General features: G+C 44.3%; 1 protein-coding gene across 1 annotated transcript in view; it reads left to right on the top strand.

Moving 5' to 3' along the window:
* Nucleotides 1–9,627, top strand: part of PRDM16 (PR/SET domain 16) — a 379,417-nt gene extending 369,790 nt beyond the window's left edge. The window contains exons 14-17 of the mRNA XM_063145447.1: nt 2,168–2,342; nt 3,315–3,545; nt 7,051–7,225; nt 9,493–9,627. Of these exons, the coding sequence (XP_063001517.1) occupies nt 2,168–2,342; nt 3,315–3,545; nt 7,051–7,225; nt 9,493–9,627 (716 nt within the window). The remainder of the gene's footprint in view (nt 1–2,167; nt 2,343–3,314; nt 3,546–7,050; nt 7,226–9,492) is intronic.
* The last annotated feature ends 5,679 nt before the right edge of the window (nt 9,628–15,306 follow it).

Below are 15,306 nucleotides of genomic sequence, written 5' to 3'. Positions count from 1 at the left end.
TCAAAGTTCGCACAGTTTTTAGGGATGGGGATAAATCAGTCTACTTCAGATCTATGTTATTTTGCATGTGTTCACCCATAAATCCAAACCATCCCATTTCCGCATAAATTTGCAAATTTAAAAAATCTGCATGGAGATTTACACTTAAATATGTATTTAGAAATAAATGTATTTTCTCTCAAAACACAGATTTTGAATGCATTTTGATACATTATTTGAACTGAGAACTGTAGTGCAAAGATGGGGGACAGCAAAGTTTCGCCAAGACATTAATCTGGGATGGTCCACCCCAGGAGACGGATGGAATCCAATGGATTTCTGAATGCTCTTGGGGATTTTCCAGTGGAGAGAGCTTGTGATTCAGCCAAGGCCCTAGGCTCACTGTGGAACAGTGAGATGCAGAGGGACATCGACTTGATTGCACCTGTAGAGCCCATTCTGTTCCTTGGTATTCTGGGGAGCTGCGGTCAATGAAACACAATGCACATCGGCTAGAATGCAAATGGCATAAGACTCGAAGTGAAGATGACCGAGCACACTGTAGATCGCATAATTGTGGGGCGAGGCAGCTTTGGAACAGCATGCCCGACTGGAAGCCACCCTTGGAGAGTGACTTCTGGGTGTGCTGTCCCGAAGCCGCCCGCCCACCCCAGCGTCCTGGCTTTGCTTCGGCTGGGCGCCCACCCAGCTGAAGCGAAGCCAGGAAGCTGGAATGAGGGGGCAGGGGGGCATCCCAAAACCATCCCCTCAATTTTTCGTGGAAAAAATTGTCTTCCACGAAACCGGTCCCTGGTGCCAAAAAGGTTGGGGACCGCTGTTCTAGAGTACAAAGCCCTAAACAACTTGAGACCAGGATACCTGAGAGAGCGCCTTCTCCCCTATCAACTTACCTGGTCACTGAGGTCATCCGAGGGTCTGATCCTGGTGGTCTCACATAGATCCATCCTCCATTTGGGAGTCCACCAGGAGAAGAGCCTTCAGCGCGGTGGCTCCCCTCCTGTGGAATTCCCTGCCTCTGGAGGTCAGGCAGGCACCAACTTTGTATTCCTTGCAACGCCTCCATAAAACGTTGTACCAGGAAGCCTTGGTTTATTTTGCACTTTTTTTCTTTTAAAAATGTACTTTTAATGTGTGTGTTTTCTGTTTTTATTCTATTTTATTTTGTCCACCCCTCCAAAATTCTGAATGGGGAGGGGTATATAAATAAACAAATAATCTGGCAGTTGCAGATAAGATCAGTTCATGTCTGAATTCAAAGGTCAAATTCCTGAAGCATCCCTAATTCTTCCCCTATTAGGCCTATTTAGACAATACACTATAGTTGGGCTGCTAACAGTTTTGCAGCAAATGCTTAGCGAGTGTGTTTAAACCGTGGTCATGTAGCCACCCTGGTTAGGAATGGTTCACACGACACACTAAGTCATGGTTTGCATGACACACTAAGCCATAATGTTTAGCTCAAAATGCTTAACTACTGTGGCTTAGCATGTCGTCTGAACAGGATTGTTATCTTTTCATATTCCTAAAAACATATGCAAGGTTCTCTATAACATTTTTTTTAAATTAACAAAACCTTTAATCTCAAATATGGGTAGCACAAGCTTGAGAGAGAATAGTTGATTTATTTGACATGCCACAAAAGTATAACCATTGACTATTTTATAGATATTGACAATTTCTCAAAGATAACAAAAGTGAACAAGTTTCTTCTCCCCCTGCTTCAAACATGTCTGGGGTCCAGGGCTTGACCCCAATCAGTGGAATGAGTAGGAGAGCCCCTAAATGCAGCAGGGTTAGTGCATTACCATGATTCATGGAAGCTACTGAGCATTTTCAATCCTCATTGATGGTTTTATTCTTGGGGGTTCCCCCATTTGTTTTTGTCTTTTTAATGTTTTGTCCTTCTGCATATCTCAGGGTTCATTTGTGCTTGTTAAAACTTACTTCTTACTACTCACTGGCCCGTTTTGACTCCCAATTCTATCTGTACTCAAGCACCTGAATTCACTATTGATGATGTTGTCTCTGTGAGCATTCTGAACCTTCTCTTCTTCATACCCTCTTAACAGGATCCAAACATTCCCTGCAGCCACCAACATTCTGTTAGCATAATCGGTTTACACTTCAGGTCTTAATGTTACCTTATCCTTCTGTTCCATTACCCTAGTGAGCCAGCATGCTGGAGTCATCACGAACCACCTGGGGAACAATGCTTGCTCACCAACCTCAGAATCAGACAACCATGCACTGTTAGATGAGAAAGAAGATTCTTATTTCTCTGAAATCCGAAACTTTATTGCAAACAGCGAAATGAACCAATCATCAACTTTAGCAGATAAAAGGTATGTGAATGTATCATACAGGAAAACTGGAGCTGGAATAGCATTCACCAGTTGCCAACCAGCCCACTGCAGCCTGTGTTAAAAACATGAGGGCTTCAACTGGAACAACATGTGCTGAAGTTGGGGCCTAGTTGGTTGTTGCTCCAGATTTATATTTAATAATTTATTTCATTTATATACTGCCCCATAGCCGAAACCTCTTCCAGCAGCAAGTCCATCTTCGGGTATTTTGGTACTCTAGCCAAGCAGATATTTTGGGACCACTTCCCTCTCTTCTCTCCCTCCTCCTGTTGGTGACAGCAACTGCATAGTGGGAGAGTGGCCAGCCAGGCCTTGGTGGAGTGAGGCACTGGTGTGTGGGCTCTCCTGGTGAGGTGTGGGAAATGAGCAATTCACTGCTTCTCCCATTCCTCTATGAGGGCAGGCTCTGGTAGGATCATTTGGCTTAACTAGTCATCCTGTTGCTTGCTAAAGACATAAGAGAACACAAGACAAGCCCAGCTGGACCAGACCAAAGGCTTACCTCATCCTGTTTCCCACAATTGCCATGCGGATACTTCAGGGAATCCTCTAAGTAGGGCATGAAGTCAGCTGCTCTCTAGCAACTGCCTCTGTTCCTGGAAATAGTATATAGCCTTCTTGACTAGTAGCCACCTAAAACTAGTAGCTTTATCCTCCATGAATTTGTCTGATCCCTTTATAAAGGCTTCTAAACTGGTAGCCATCACCACCCACTTTTTCCACACAAAGCATAATTTTCTAAATCTCTCTTTTCTTGATCATCATTTTTCTAAACCAAAAAGCCTCAAACATTATAACCTTCCCTCATAGAAAAGGTACTTCAACCCTGTGCTATAACCAGAAGGCAGGAAGGCAACATTTACACCAACAGATGTGACCTTCGGTGGGAAATTCAATTTTGCTTTCCATTTGTAATCCCTTCTACTAATCCTTTATGGTCACACCCTGCAGGTCTGAAATCCAGAATGCTGATGGCACCTCCCAGTGCCATGATCTTGCAAATGACAAAGTGGAAGATGTGGATGAAGAAGAGGAAGAACTGGAAGAGGAAGATGATGACAGCCTAACAGGGAAGTCACAGGATGAGACAGCATCACCGACAACAGAGCCGCAAGGAGGATATGAGGATGAGGAAGATGAAGAGGCCACCTCCCTTAACATGAATTTTGACCGCACCCAAAGGTGGGTGGGAGAGTACTTCTCAGTGGGAGGAAACACCTACTTTTCCTGCCCCGCATTGGCAAATCATGGATTGACCATGAATCATCCATTCAGCGTGGCTATAGCATTAAACTTAAGAGGTACCATTTCCTCCCAATGAAGAGAGTTCTCAAACTTGCCTTGAGTTGTGGCAATTGATGAAGCCACTGAACATTCACATCCCATACAAGCTCCTGCTGCCTGCAGGGAGGCCTTGGATGCCTCAACACATATGCTGTTCATCCAAGGCATCTGGGGATTATGGGAAGTGACCCCCAGGTGTCTTGATGCGCCATACTTTCATGAGCATAGCCAAGCCTCGATGCAGGCCCATCCATGAAGCAGGATAAGGTGCCTGCATCAGGTTGCGGAGCAAGAGGAGTGGTGAATTGCACCTCTCCTCCCCCTCTTACCCCCACTAGGAGGGCCCACTGCCACTGCACTTCTCCCACCATGTCATTTCTGCAGTAGTGGGCTCCCTAGAACAACTGTCTGCACTCTACTTTTCCGATCAAGAGCCACACAGCCAGAAGAAGCAGGTGTTGCACAACAGGTTGCAAGAGCTCACTTCGGTATTGTGAGATCTGGTTAAGCTCTCGCAAGCTCTCACAAGACCTGGATGGTTGCTTCTTCCAGCTGCGTGGCTCTCCATAGAGCTGGTGTGGTAGCAGCAAAGATAAAGGGGTGTGTGGTGCGGGAAGGGGGACGTGATACAGTGACACGTGTTACTTCTCTCTTCAGGCGGCAAGAGTTTGTGCTAGTGCTGCACAGATAGGAACCTCTCAGTTCCCCTCTTCCTCTGGTAATAAACATGCAGTGTAGGTGGGATGGTCTCATCCAGTTCAAGAGAGATACAGGGTGCTAGGAGATGCCTAAGCCTTATCTTACTCTTGATGATATAATCTGGAGCACGATAGTGCCTAAAACTCTCTATACTTACCTTGTTTCTCTAGGGGTGAGGTCAGGCCTTTCTCACTGTCATTGTTCCTCCTCATGGTGCCAACAAAAGGGACAGAGTGATAGAGATTGCCTGTTCTGTACAGGGTCTGGAGGCTTTTGGGACCTCTTTGTCTCTTGAAGTCCATTGGTTCTGGGATCACCAAAAAATCGCACAATCCAATGGAGATCTAGGCCTGTCCACTACTGAAAACCCTTGGTTTAACTGACCTATACTGCAATGCAAAAGAATGCTAGGGAAGCTATGCAGAGATGGTACATAGTATATAGTGGTGCAAGCAGTATACATCCCTGCTTGTTTTAGGGAGTGTTCGAGCACAAATGACATTTACCATAGGGATGGTGCCGAAGATGGCCAGCCAAGGGTTAGTTCTCAGTGCGCCCACAGCAATATTTTTAAGTATTTCTTCCACGTAGAACATTACCAACATGCCGTGAGTCACCATGCCCTTGATTTACACCCGTAGCACCTGCTGGTGAGGACCTGGTGAAACCCTGGGCCGGTTTGCACAATCACCACAGCCCAACGTATTATTTAAGCCAGAGTGGATTGTGGTGTGTACCAATGCCCATTTTGAATATTCAAGCTGTGGCAGGCAGTTGTTTCTACATATTCAGGAGAGTATTTTAAGTTACACAGACACATATGCATTTGTGAAACAAAAAAACTTCCAAGCTTATGGAACATTGATGGCAGTTAAGCCTATAAATAAAGGTATAGAGAAACCAAATGTTGGGCATATTTGAGTTTTTCCTCTGAAAACAACAAAAAGAAAATGGAGGACAAGCTTGCTCAACCTTTGTCAGCTTTCAGGACAGGAGGATTGATGTTAGGGGATGAATGCATGCCATGACATTACAAATGTCCGTCCTGCATAATATACTAATTTGTTAATAGTACTTACATACCACTTAATATAGTAAAATCTCTAAGCTATATAGAACAGGATGGTTCAGAAGATGAGGAAAGGACAAGTTTTCCATTTGCTGTTCTTCAGAACATTCCCTACCCCCTTCCAGTGGCCACTAGATAGCTATAAAAGATTTGGGGCTAGCAGATCTCTAGTAGGGGCAGGTCCTGAGCCAGGATTGGGGGGGGGGCATCAGCAAACTGCCATTTAGTGGCCCCCCGCTTATTTTCACAGGTATGTAAGACTTGCCTGGCAGCAAAGATAGGTAGCTAGAAAGCCACCATTTAAAATTTCCCACAGGACCCCAGATCAGCCAACTCCAGAATATTGTGGGAAATAGAAAATGGCAGCTTCCCAGACCTAGCCACGGGGGAAGGTGGGCATGTTTCAGCATTAGTGTGTCCTGTCAGAGTACTGGACCTTGGGCAGCTGCCCTAAGGTCCCAGATACTGATGCTGGGCCAGGCTTGAGGGAAGGAAGAAAATTATTTTATTCCTTCCCTAGTCTTGAAACTCCTCAACCCCTACTGCCATAAATAGCATTACCAGGCTCCTCTTCCAGGCTGTTTGGAGCCCTGAACAAGTGTGCTCTTTTAAGGTTATTGAGAATGCACTGCTAACATTATGTTGCAGTTTCCACATTTGTTCTCTGATTTCAATATTCACTTTGAAAGTAGAATATTTAATACAGCCAAATGATTGCAACAAAAAAAAACCCTTATCTTGCTGAGTATTCAAATACTTTTGATGCTTTTTGTCCCCCTGGCTATTGTATTTGTCCTCATTTGCCATTCTGCCATTTAATCCATTTGGCTGTGATGTCCAATATTATTTTGTTTACGAGTATCTGCAATATTGTCACCTCAAATGCCATCATTACATGGTTGAAAAATCATATAGAGTGCCATCATCAATAAGGTGAAAGAGCAGCATGGGCAAATGAGGACAAAGAGAGAAAGAAAAGCGGAGAAGGGGGAGGAAAAGAAGACAGAAAATAGCACAGAGCATTGAAATAATGTGAATAGATTTGCAACAAGTATCAAAAATAGCCAGAAAGGAGGCACTTTAATACTCATGAAGAAGAACATGAAATGAGGTAAGTAGTCCTACTTAATGACACAACGATGTCCTACATGACAAATACTTTTAAACAGTACCAGGGGCAGGGTTAGGGGGAATGGAGAAATCCACACGAACCCTTTATTAAATTGCAGCAACATTGTCATTGCAGCAAGAAAAGTAATAAGCATAAGAGGTCACTTTCACCCTGCAGCAATGATCATTTTGACGTCTCCACTTGGCTCGCACTAAACCAGGAACCCCAACATGTAAATGCCATCAGCACACAGCATCAGCAGTAATTCCTGCAATCCAGTCTCATGCAATCACCCACTACCATACTTATTTGTTCCTTATGTCATGTGTAATGCCCTTGTCTATCTATTGGTCTACCTGTCCATGTGATGCTTTCTTTCATGCATTCTGCATGTGGCTTCTGGTAGCTCCATGATCTGTGCATGTCAGCCCCCAACTTTGGCGACACTCACCTTTGCCCAACTATGAACCATCAGATGCGCTAACAGGTCAACACCTCCCCTCCCCTCCTGGTCATTGGTACAGGTGTATTGAGGAGGACGAAGCCGGCTTGTTAGATTTGGAGCAGATGCCGCATTTTGGGAAGGGGCTGGATCTACGCAAGGCATCCGAGGAAGCTTTTGACGTTAAAGATGTGTATAATTCCACCTTAGACTCTGAGGCAATAAAACAGACTCTGTACAGGCAGGCTAAAAATCAGGTAGGTGTCTATTGGGACTTTTCCTTAGTTTCCACCCCCCCAGAGGTATTATGGAGTAGTGCCCATTTGATTTCTGTCCACACTGAGTTGGGGTTCTCAAGAAAAAAGAAGGCACTGTAGGCAGCTCACTGCCCAACAGCAGCAACAAAATATTAGATGGGAGTGTTTTCATCAGTTTATAGATTGGGCTTTCTTCCCTTCTAAACCCTGAAGGATCATAGCATAATAGAGTTGGACGGGCCATTGAGTCCAACCCCCTGTTCCATGCGGGAATCCACCTTAAAGCATCCCTGTTTTAAGTGCTTTAAGAGATGGTGGGAAAGTGAGAGAGGTGTATCTGCATGACAAACATACCTTGAGTTTTATGCCTGTTTAACTGTCATGGCTTCCTGCCCACCCCCTGCCCCCACAAGCATCCTGAGGAATTGAAGTCAGTCAGAATTCTTTATAAGAGTTCCCTTACCCTTCTTCAGAGAACTACCATGTTGAGGTTTACCTGGAAAGACAGAATCACTGTTAAACCACTTTGAACTTTGTAGACTAGATAAGCCCTGGCGGAGAAGTGCCAGGTGCCTTCCTTGCTGCGTTCCTGGGGAACAACGGCTTTTCATCTTTGTTCAGAGAGAGAGAGAGATCATTTCCTGTTTTCCACGCATGCCTCTTGTCTTTTGTCTTTTGTCCTTTTAACTAATATGCTAAAAATGTACTAATTATTTATGGATGTTGTGCTAGTTGTTGCTTTTTCCACATTATTGCACTTGTTTTTGAGAGAAAGATTTATACAATGCCTACACAAATGTTGCTGCAGGACGGTTACTTTGTTGAAGGTACTTAAGATTGAGGATAGATACGCAAACTTTTATTTCCCAAATTCAGCATCTTTTTTTGCTATTCGCTCTGAAACCCATTCTCTTCTCTTCTTTGGTGAGAATTTTTCCCATCATCTCCCCAGATTCCCATGGATTTCACGGGGCGGATCCGCACGTCGGACCCAGAGCGCATTTATGCAACTCTAGGGCATCCCAGAAACGAGAGTCTGTACTTGCCTGTTAAAAGAAACTAGGAAGAGACGGAGCCGCCGCCGCCGCCGCCGCCGCTCAGCTCTCCCCGGCCAGCTCGGAGACCTCTTTTTGAAGAAGGCGGGGGTAGAGAGCTTCTTCCGCTGTCCACCCAACCTTCTTCCGCTGAGCTCTCCGTCCCGGTCGAGGAGCCGGCCGGGGAGAGCTGGGCGGCGGCGGCGGCGGCGTCTCCGTCTCTTCCTAGTTTCTTTTTACAGGCAAGTACAGACTATTGTTTCTGGGGTGCCCTAGAGTCGCATAAATGCGCTCTGGGGCCGACGTGCGGATCTGGCCATGGTCAATATTTGGGGAAGAAAACTGAGATGCCCACCCTACCATCCTTTTTTGTACTGGGTCAGTTCAGTGTCCTAGGTAACCCAGTTTCACGTAGTGACCAGATTCCAATACCTAAGGAGATTTTACTAGATATTGGTACTAATAGCATAGTACATTCCTTGTTTTGTTCCCTGCCAGCCTTTCTATGCTGATAGTATCCTATTAACAAGGGTGGAAATTGTTTTCCCTGGCTTAAAACATCTCTTTACCCTACTATCCATTCCAGTACACACAACAGCTTCAGCTGGTCGTATAGAACTGTAATTAATTAATTAATTAATTAATTAATGCATGCCTCTGGGTGAGCAGAGATGGCCTAAAAACTGAGCTGGTTCAGATGTAATGGCCTAACTATGATTTGGCCGCAGTGTATAGGCTTTGTGTTCATACACTCCTGGTAGCTCCTCCCACTTCTTCCTTTCTTTTTTTCTGATTCCCTTCTTGGTTTGTACAAACCATTGTGTGTGGTTTACAATTCCAGTTTGAAGGAACACTGGTTTGCACAAATCATAGCCTGGTTATGCATAAACCAAGAGGTAAAGGAATCAGAATGGGGACAAGGCCGAGGAGGGAAGGCAAAGGGAGCGACAGCCTCAATAGCCTCAAAGTCAAGCCATGATTTCATTATTATGTGTAAACTGAGTCATTTTGATGCTTCATGTCAGAGAACCAATGGTATTTCTCCATTCAACCTCTTAAATGAACATGATGCACAAACCGTTTGAGGAAGTTCTTCTGCACAAACCTCACTTGGAATGAACAGGGCGAAATTGCATCTTGGAATTCTGACACATGATTCTTTGCTGACAAGGATCTGACCAGCATGTACTGACACCCTCTTTCCCTTGCTGTGTTTTCTCATTTTGCCCATAGGCTTATGCAATGATGTTGTCCCTTTCTGAGAACACTCCCCTCCATCCTTCTTCCCAGAACTCTCTGGATGCTTGGTTGAACATGGCAGGAGCTGCTCCCGAACCAGGAGGCTTCAGCTCCATTGGTCATCTCTGAGAGGTTGAAGGAGGCACCTGGCCAGAATCCCAGCAAGGAGGCAGAGGTGCCACACGTGGCCTCTCAGACCACCTGGCAAGTGGAAAATTGACAGAAAGCCCTCGGGGCTTGCCCATTGGGAGGAGAAAACAACCATGGACGGCTCATTCCCATTTTCCCAAATGTAGGGAACCACCACACCCAGGAGCCTGCCGTCTCAGATGCATAGCACATACCAGGAGTGAATTTGCTTCCTGCATGGGAAATACCAGGTGCATTTGTTGTTAGCAAATCAAATACTGTCCCTTCTAATGTTACAGACCCTATTGCTGAGCCAGCACGAACCTACTTGTAAGCAAAACAAACCTTGAAGTCCTTTGACCCTCATATCCAGTTCCTCAAAGAAGACAATGGTTTTCTAGGCCATGGAGTCACTGGAGTTCCACTGAGATTAGGACACTGTTGATTTTCTCCTGTTTCATTCCCGCCCTTTTTTTGAAAAAGCAAAAAACAAAACAGTGTCAAATTCTATGCCCTCATGTCCATGTATGGATATAGTGTAAACACTTACAAGACCTTGCTGCGGGTAACAACCTCTAAATGTATTGTTCCCCAGTGGGCTCAAGTTCATTTTTTTAAAATATCTCTCTATATATAACCTCATGCCTTCATTGTCTTCAGCCTCACAACTTCCATTGTTGCTTTGCTTCATGACAGCAGGTGTATTCTGAGCTGAGTCTACCACCAAGACTATTCCCACACCCGTCCCACAATTGCAAAATTGTGAAGGAAACAACCTGTACATTTGAAGCAAGCAGACTTGGTGATATTTCTCTGCCCTCTGAATAACATGGTGGACTTAAATATTCCTGTGTAGCTTAAAGCAGAAATGGTTCTGGGGAGAGACAGAGACCCATCTGCCCTGTTAAATGGGTGCCAATTAGGGATGGGCAGACCCTCCTCCTTCGAACCCAAGAAACATCAGTCTTATTGAAATCCATTTTGCTTCTCTTAGAATCCCTCAGATGGAACCCCCAAATCTGCCTCAAAATTTCATAGTCAGTGAAATTTTGATATGTGTCTTTGTGAATTGGGACTGCTTTATGGGGATTAAAAGATCTAAAGCCAACATTAACTAGAACATCATGCTAAGGAAAAAGCTGCACAATTTTCTTTCACTGACAGGCTGCTGGCCAATCTTGTGGAATACATTCAAGGAGTTCTCTGGTTCTGTGTTAAGCCACAGCCTGATGTCAGGTCCACTCACATCTGTGGGAAAATGTCACACCATCAGATATCAGTCTTACTCCTCTTTCCCACCTTCTGGAATCTAAGGGCCACTCTTTCCCACCAGATTCCAGAATCACAATTTGGCCTGATTCAAAAGCAAGGGCACATTTATACAAATAATATCAAGCTTGTGTTTAAGGATTTGTCTTTTGTTTTCATTCTTCTTTTAATTTAGGGTTGCAGATATTGAGTTCTGATTCTCCAACCTACTTTCCCTCAATACCAGTGTTTTAAAGCAATCAGCGGATTAGGTTCTGAGACACAGAAATAATACTGGAATCTTATAAGTGAATATTGTTGCAAGTCCAGCTTTCATTTTGCTTGGGTTAGTTCAGTATTTGTCTGCAAATAAATGATTTTAGGGGGAAACTGTGGTAATCTTGGGCAACAGAGGTTTGGAGATAACCATCTAGGAAGCCACAGTCTCATTGTAGTTACTTCTAGGATAGAAACTAGATGCTATGGAGTGGAGGGTGTGTGGCTTTTACTAAGCCCCATGTGTATCTTTTTTCTCTCCCCCATATTGCCTAGTACACAGGAGTTGGGGATACTGCGTAATCCATCATGAATTTCTATGCTATCACTCCACATGGCTGATGTTTGTAGTAGTTTAGAAACTTTCAACATGATGATGGCACATCCTACATTTTCTGTTAGTTGACATCATGAAAGAGAGAAGGGAAATAGGACAGCCAGGGCTACTGGGTTGGAACCAGATTTAGACATACCTTAGAGTTAACTCATTTCAACAGGTCTTTTCTAAGTATATCTAATTCTGGATCCAATCCACCACTTTCAACAATGACCACACATCTTCCATAACGTCTAGTGCCACCCTAAGAAACAGTATTTTTCTGATATCTTTGTGTTATCATACTTTGCATTGTGGAATGATAGAATATCGCTTCTCTTTCCATGACTAGACCAGGCCTATATCCCAGGATATTAATTTTTGTGAACCGCCCAGAGAGCTTTGGCTATTGGGCGGTATAGAAATGTAATAAATAAATAAATAAATAAAATAGGATTGTCCCGGGATCATCCCTGTGCATCCAAATGACACACAGGGGATCCCGGGAGCAAGCACGGACGACCCCTCCATTTGCCTGGGATAATAGGTCTAGCTAAAGCCTCTGTCATTTTGTCAATCTCTTTGCACAAAACTCATTAATATAATTGCCCATAGTCAGACACTGTCAAAATGAGTTTTCCTTCCAGGTCTGCTTTTCCCAAGAGCCTATTTACACAACAAATCTATTTACACAACAAATTTAGAACAGGATTAACTAATAAAGCTTCCCTCCAAGGATCATGGGCATTGTGGTTTGGTCAAGGGTTGTCATGAATTCTGTTAGAGATGGCTTGCCCTCTTCACAGAGCTGTATTTCCCAGGGCTTCTTTGATGTGGGAAAAGGCTGATAATCCAGATTAACGTTTGAAGTGTAAATACGCCCTGAAGCAAAAATTTACAGACGTACAAAAATTACCAGAAATTATTCCCAGGTCTCAAAACCAACAGCACATCTAGACTCTTTTAGGCGCTATGGTGTCTTTTTGCATGTATTAGACTTTTTTTAAAAAAAAAGGTGAACAGTTTCAATTTTTTTTAAAAAAAAAAAATCAAGCTTATTTTTTAAAGAAGACGCTTGAATCTTAAGTCTTGTATCGGGACTGGCTCAAGACATTTCGCTGTTTGAAGCTGAGTACCCACCCCCTCAAGTCAAGTTACCCAAAATCAGCCAAGTTAACTGAGGCAAAATATCCCACAAGTGCCTCTCCTCCTCTTTGGCAATAAAAACACAATAATAAATTAAATAGCTAATACTTTGATGCCCATTCATGACACCTCATTCTGCCTATAGCCTAATAAATTGGAAGGCAGCCATGTTAAAAATCACTAATTCTACACCTCCCCAAGCCTCTGAAACCCAACTGATTCTGTAATTAATTGGGATCTTGAAAGGTGAAAAATTAGGATAGGAGCATATATACTCAGATTTTAGCATATGCATTTAAATTGTTGCTTCAGACATCATCCTGCCCATCACCACCAAGATTTCTCAGTGCATGCAGGAAGCCTACCTAGTCTTACTTATTTTTCTTCTGTCCCAGTATCATCTACTTTTGGTTAGCAGAAGTTCACCAAGGTCTTGGATCATTTTTGAACCTGGAAAGGTCTGAGACCTTCTGCATCCAAAGCTTCTATTCTACTTTGTGATACCTCCTACACACTCTCCTGCCCTTCTTCAGCACTAGACCAGCATGAAGGACTAACTGCTGGCTTTCCACTCCACAGATACCTAGGTTGGTTCCAGAATTTGTAGTGTCATCATACTAAGCTCATCAGTAGGTGTCCTTAACTACTTAGGGATGACTGGGAGCATACAAACCAAGAGAATACACCCATACTCTGCCTCAACTTTTGTCTAGTACTCTTATCACACCCTCCGCTGTATTGCACCCCATTCGTCTTAGAAGAGTCAAGAAGTGAGAGACCTCTCATTTCTCATTGAGCTTCCAAAGGAAGCTGGAAAAACATTGGAGGTGGCTTGGGGAGGATTTTATGAACTTCAAGCCCTCACTATTTGCCCAACCTCACTGAGCTCAGGGCCGCCCGTACCTTGCACATCCCTCTGTGCACACTTCCAGGTCTTGAGGAAACAGGAAACTTGAGCCTCCGCCTCCCCTGCCCACTATGGAGATAGGGCATCTTCCTACCGGCAATGGCAGTTGGTTGCCCATTGGGACTGGTGGGACAATGGAAAGGGCAGTTAATGGTAGACAGAGCCAAAGAGTCACAGTATGTGGGGCCAACTAGATCTTGTTTTCTTCCTGTCCTCCTCCCTTGCAAAGTCACGTAAAGGCACTTGAGCAATATTTTACATTTACATAGTATCTGACTAAGTTGAAGAATAGTGGTTGGTTCAGAATGGTTAGGTGCAGTCATGCATCCTTCTGCACTGGGAGAAAATGTGCCGTCTCCACCCCCCACCCCCCGATCCTCCATTTACGCATTCCACTTCTTAAATAAGGAGTTTGGTCCGAGCAAAACTCAGTGTTGAAATAAAGCTTTGAGCAACAACAAAAAAGGTGGGGTGAAGAATGTCTTTGGAGCAGCACACTTGGTTCATTGCTGTGCTGGGAGAAAAGGCATCCACCACACCACCACTCTTTGAATAAGGAGTTTGGCCCCAGAGCATTCAGCCCTGAAAAAAGAAGAGAAGGAAAAGAATTTGTTCTACAGTAAAATTAATTGCAAGACAAGGCTGAAATCCTATGAGTAAGCCCCATAGAATAAAGTGTAACTTCTCTGTGGAATGCATAGGATTGCAAAGGAAAAAGGGGGGAACCTAGGAGGGACCCCCACACCCTCCCATTAAAGCCTAATAATGACAGAGGTTGTGCAGTGAGCATGAAATCTTATAGAATTATAGAGTTGGAAGGCGCTGATAAGGCCGAGTCCAACCCCCTGTCCATTGCAGGAATCTACCTTAAAGCATACCTGACAGATGGCTGTCCAGCTGCCTCTTGAATGCCTCTAGTGTGGGAGAGACCTCCCGAGGCAATTGGTTCCACTGTCATACAGTCAAGAAGTTTTTCCTCATGTCCAGCCGGAATCCGGCTTCCTGTTACTTGAACCTATTATTCTGGGTGCTGCACTCTGGGAGGATCAAGAAGAGATCATGGGCCTCCTCTGTGTGACAACCTCTCAAGTATTTGAAGAGTGCTATCATATCTCCCCTCAATTTTCTCTTCTCCAGACTAAACCTGCCCAGTTCTTTCAGACTCTCCTCATAGGGCTGTTTCAAGATCCCTGAACATGCTCCAGGTTGTCTGCATCCTTCTTGAAGTGTGGTGCCCAGAACTGGACGCAATACTCAAGATGTGGTCTAACCAGTGCCGAATAAAGGGGAACTAGTACCTTGTGCAATTTGGAAGCTATACTTCTATTAATGCATCCCAAAATTGCATTTGCTTTTTTGCAGCCACATCACACTGTTTCTGCTTGTGATCTACAACAATTCCAAGATCCTTCCCGTTTGAAGTATTGCTGAGCCAAGTATCCCCCATCTTGTAACTGTGCAGTTGGTTTCTTTTTCCTAGGTGTAGAACTTGGCATTTATCCCTATTAAATTTCATTCTGTTTTCAGCCCAGCACTCCAGCCTATCAAGATCACTTTGAAGTTTGTTTCTGTCTTCCATGGTATTAGCTAGGGTTGTGCAAGCCTCGGGTTCGGAAATCCGAATAACGGAGGCCGTTTTATGGCGATCCGGCATTTTAGGACAGATCTGCCATTTTCCTGCACAGCCCTAGGCCCCCCATGCTGCCTACAACTCCCAGCATGCAGTGCCTGGGAGGGCTGAACTTATCAGGGCTTAGGAGCAGAGGGAATACTGAAAATAGCTGCC

This window comes from Elgaria multicarinata, chromosome 20 (assembly GCF_023053635.1).
Source record: "Elgaria multicarinata webbii isolate HBS135686 ecotype San Diego chromosome 20, rElgMul1.1.pri, whole genome shotgun sequence".
NCBI lineage: Eukaryota > Metazoa > Chordata > Lepidosauria > Squamata > Anguidae > Elgaria > Elgaria multicarinata.
The sequence above is the reverse complement of the archived record's forward strand: the minus strand, read 5'-3'. Positions and strand labels throughout refer to the sequence as shown.